At 37.9% G+C, this 4,959-nt stretch overlaps 1 protein-coding gene across 1 annotated transcript in view; it reads left to right on the plus strand.

Moving 5' to 3' along the window:
- Positions 1–3,331, plus strand: part of LOC143020669 (uncharacterized) — a 9,184-nt gene extending 5,853 nt beyond the window's left edge. The window contains exons 3-4 of the mRNA XM_076177207.1: positions 692–1,195; positions 1,611–3,331. Of these exons, the coding sequence (XP_076033322.1) occupies positions 692–1,195; positions 1,611–1,759 (653 nt within the window). The 3' untranslated portion in view covers positions 1,760–3,331. The remainder of the gene's footprint in view (positions 1–691; positions 1,196–1,610) is intronic.
- Positions 3,332–4,959: the final 1,628 nt, after the last annotated feature.

Consider the following 4,959-nt stretch of genomic DNA (forward strand, 5'->3'; position numbering starts at 1 on the left):
AACAGTATATTCTTTGTACGATACATCCAATTAGATTTAACAAATTTAACGAATTATTGTATACGACATATTAGGAAATTATTTATCTCCCTAACTAGGGTGAAATAAGAATCATAGATTTTTTTAAGCGCACTCTATTAGAATTGTAATCTCTCAATAAACTACAGCCTACATAAATTAGAACATTACACTTCGTTTAATCATCACAAAACGTATAATAAAAAATTATATCTTTATATATTTATTTATATTAAATTACTTTTTTTAGTGAGAACTTGTAATATGGTGAAGGTGAGTGACAAATGAGGACGAGCCCAGCGACAGCTATGACAAACTTGCTTATCAAAAGAGTTTATATACTGTATATGTGTATATATATATATATATATATATATATATATATATATATATATATATATACATTATTTTCTAATTCCGAATATGATGAGAATGTTTGCTGGCTGAGTGGGTTAGGGCGTCGCTACATGCGACCGAGGTCAAGGTGACGGCGGTTCGAACCCTGCCACCGGCGAATTAAACCAAGGTTGTGGATCATTGAATTCCACGCTACAAAGTCCTCTGTAAGGGGCACCACCATAGCCTCCTGATGGGGGGGGGGGTTCGTAACGCCAAACCGAATATTACCGTATATGGTGAGACATACTTCCTAAGAGAAATATTTCTTCCGCAGTGGCGGCCCCTGAAGAGGAAGACTTTCGTATCGAAGAACTTTTCCTCCAACGAAGTCGCGGGATCGATGCCCAAGGGCCCCACTTTCCTGACGAAGGTACCAGTACTGTCGACACGCCCAAGGATGACCCCCAAAGGCTCCTCCCCGAAGGACCACCTAGCCCGTCTGAAGTGCCTGTCCTTACATCGTTCTCAGCCGCCCCTCCTGAAGCGGCCGCTTCAGAAGAGTCACCTGTGGCAAGGGATAGCGTCAAGGGAGTGACTACTGAAAGCTATGAACAAACACTCGTTTCCATCGATCTCACTTCGACGACTCCTCCGTCAGTTCTCTCCACGCCCACTCCGGTTTCCGTGGGCCCGACCCCAGACGTTCCTGTGGCCCAGGAGATCGAGTGTTTCAGGAAATGTCCCAAGATGGAGGGGCATCTGCCTGTGTGCGCGACCAACGGACTTACATATGCGAACTTACAGACATTTCTGTGCGTCAAGAGGTGTTATCTGCCAGGTATGTGCACATAAAAACACACACGACAGCATTGCTCGTGGAAGGATGTGAATAAATCAGTTTACTTAATGGTATATGGAATGAAAGTGGATGTTACAAACACACACACACACACACACACACACACACACACACACACACACACACACACACACATACACACACACACACACGCAAACACGTACGCCCACATACATAGCAACTTTGCTAGTAGTGCATGTACCAAGTGGTCAATGAAACAAGTGTGTTTCATCTACATATATATATATATATATATATATATATATATATATATATATATATATATATATATATATATATATATATATATATATATATAACTGCTTACTTCCTTCCCTTGCTGTTTCTTTGATAACAAAACAACAACAATGAATCTGTGTTCTCCTCTTTGCAGACATCAACCTCGCTCACTTCTTCGACTGCGACAGCAGGAAACCCAAAAAGAGCAAAATCTCCGAGGGCGAGAGCTTCTGGAGACGTCGCAGAAATCATCACCATCGGCACTACGCCCTTGATGCAGAGAGTTCCTCTCCGGAGAAGTAGACGAAGAAGGCGTAGACGAAGAAGACTTCCCCCGGTCACTCGAGCCCCTTGTCCCTCTTTTGGGACATAAGAACAGAAGAACATAAGAATAGGGGAGACTTCAAGAGAACAATAGGCATTTCCATATCCATTACAACCTCTCGTCCCTATCCATCAAGTTATCTAGTCTTCTCTTCGAACAACCAATTACTTCAGCACTCACTAAATGGTTACTGATTCGTTACATTCGTTAAACACTGTATAGGTAGACCAGATCTTGCCTATTTCGAAGGTCCCTCCATTTGGTTAAAATTGCCTGGCGGGAGTTAGAATCAGACTATAAATTGATTTTTCTTTTCCAAAAAGGAGCAACCTTATCTACTACGAATGTCACTTCAAGAAGACAAGCTTAGGCACTTATCTTACACTCTCTGGAAAGACGAAAATCGCGGGGTGATCTAATAGAGGTATCGAAATGGGTCAAGGGCTTTAACAAGGGTCATACAGGCAAGGTCATCATACTAAGAGAAACGACAGGACTCGTGGTAATGGGTTTAAATTGGACAAAATTAGATTAAGAAGAAAATAGGCAAGAATTGGTTTACCAACAGTGTAGTTAACGAATGGAATAGACTTAGTAACCAATTAGTGAGCGCTGAAACTATAGGTTGTTTTAAAAGAAGGATAGATAGCTTTATGGATAGGGATGATAGGTTGTATGGGACATGAATCTGCCTAGTATAGGCCTTATGGTCTCTTGTAGTCCTATATTCTCTTCTAATTGCTTCCGGGCTATTCTAGACAGTTGTGCGAGTTCCTTTGGGGCAATTCCCAGCTGATACATTTCGTTCTAGATTTTAAATTAATTTTCATCAAATATGCGATATGAAGACATGAAATGCGTGTTGAAACACAATTCACATAATTGCTACAAGTCACACAAAGCTTACGACCTGTTTCCGACCACCGGCGACCAGGTGGTCGCCGACCAGTTGCAGGTAGTCTTTGGAAGTCGCTGGTAATCGGTAATAAGATAGATAAATAGATAGATCGATAGATAGATGTATTACAACACACACTAAATAGTCCCCAGTACATAGATTTTCATCTTATCAACCACATCAACTTTTTTTCTTTTCAATTTCTTGCATAGGTTTTGTGTCGCCGACCGATCGCTTGATTTTCGGTCGAAGGTGGTCGGAAACAGGTCGTAAGCTTGGCGTGACTGGGGCTTAACTTTCTTTAACGTGACTGGGGCTTAACTTTCTTTAACCTATATCAATGTTAGACACTTTTCTTGAGATGTTCTTACGGAAGTCTCAAACGAGATAGTAAAAGCAAGTAGCAAAAGCAAGTAACAAAAGCAAGTAGCATTTTAGCCTAGTGTGCCGCCATCTTTAAGCACACCATGAAGTGATCCTCATAAGAGGTGAAGAAAATTGAGGAAAGGGAAAACATACTGCAAGAGAGAGAGAGAGAGAGAGAGAAAGAGAGAGAGAGAGAGAGAGAGAGAGAGAGAGAGAGAGAGAGAGAGAGAGAGAGAGAGAGAGAGAGAGAGAGAGAGAGAGAGAGAGAGAGTGAGAGAGAGAGAGAGAGAGAGAAAGAGAGAGAGAGAGAGAGAGAGAGAGAGAGAGAGAGAGAGAGAGAGAGAGAAAGAGCGAGAGAGAGAGGCAATACTTCATAGAAAAAGATTTTTTGTCAACAAAAAGGATGGTTTCCAGAATAACAACAACAACTCAGAGAAAACATTTTTGTTGGACCAACACTATAAGGACAAACACGAGTAAACTCTTAAACTCTTGTGAAATCTAACAATTATTTCTCCCCTTTCCTAACCAGCCTCGAGCTCCTTCAACTGGTAATCAGAAAATAGCTAAATAAACAAATAAATCATAAGAATAAATAGATAAATAAATGAGAAAAACAAATTAATAAGCAAATAAATAAATAAATGAAGATGAATAAATAAACAAATTTATAAAAAACAAATAATAAATTAATTGATAAATAAATAAAGAAATAAATAGGTAAATAATTAAATAAGTAAGTTGTTAAATGGATAAATAGATAAATAAACATACAAATGTACGAATAAATGTATTTGAATAGATAAATAGATCAACAAACAAGCAAATTATCAGATAAGTACGTAAGTAAATAGACAAAATAATAGATAAAGCGACTTGGCAAGCATTGTCTTTCGCTCGACGCTTACGATGCAACTATATACTAAAACCCTTTTTCCATCCTTATAAGGTAACCGTGTAAAATAATCCACCCCTATTAGAAACAAATAAAACCCACAATGGCTTTCATAATTAAATATCTGTTCTATGCGATGAACTAAAATAAATTAGTTAATAGAATAGAATAGTGATTTTAATCTGCATTATGTAATGTATGGGTATAACGTGTCTTCTACCGACGCAAACAAAACAATAAAGAAAAACTAACTTACAATGTATTTTCTTAAAGTGCCTTCCGTCATTCTAGAACTGTCAGTTCTTTTCTAGTATTACTCATACAAATTTTTGAACTTAAATGTTTTGCATCTGAAAGATCTATTTTTCTGTGTAATGGTTAGGTAAGGTTAAGTTTAAGTGCTCATGGACAACGTAAATTTAATGTAAAGTACCCGTGCTTGCGTGATTCTGATATTTTACTGAACTGTTTGGTTGGGTTAGGCTAGGGTTTCATGTGTCAGTTGAAGAGGCAAATTTAATCTTATCAAATTATATTAACTGAAGATACCAATCTCGGTGACCGAGGAATGGCAAAGCATGTATAGAGAAAAGACAAAAACCAATAGCGTTGTCGTTGACTCGAATCCCATTGCTAGTGATGAAGAGAATGGATAAAAGTCGATAATCTTGTGTCAACATCACATTTATCAATAAAACTAGAAGAAGAAAAAACGCAATAAACTAGCATCATAAGTAGAATCTCAAAGTGATCGAAAAATATACGAAAAGAAGTATATATATATAAAAAAATCCTCATCTTTACTCTACACAGGTTTTGTTGTTTTGCCTACCCAAATCCCGTTTGATCCTATCATCCCAATATTGCAAAGGAAACATAATTAAAAAACTAAGTCACCTGCTTCAAAAACAAATATTTAAATCAAATATTAATGCAAGTGAAACACTAAAAATAACGATTTCATGGATGTGAGATCAGAAAGTACAACTTGCAATTTTGTTGGCTCCCTCCGTCGATGA

This window comes from Oratosquilla oratoria, chromosome 40 (genome assembly GCF_046742065.1).
Source record: "Oratosquilla oratoria isolate Oo_2021 chromosome 40, ASM4674206v1, whole genome shotgun sequence".
Taxonomy (NCBI): domain Eukaryota; kingdom Metazoa; phylum Arthropoda; class Malacostraca; order Stomatopoda; family Squillidae; genus Oratosquilla; species Oratosquilla oratoria.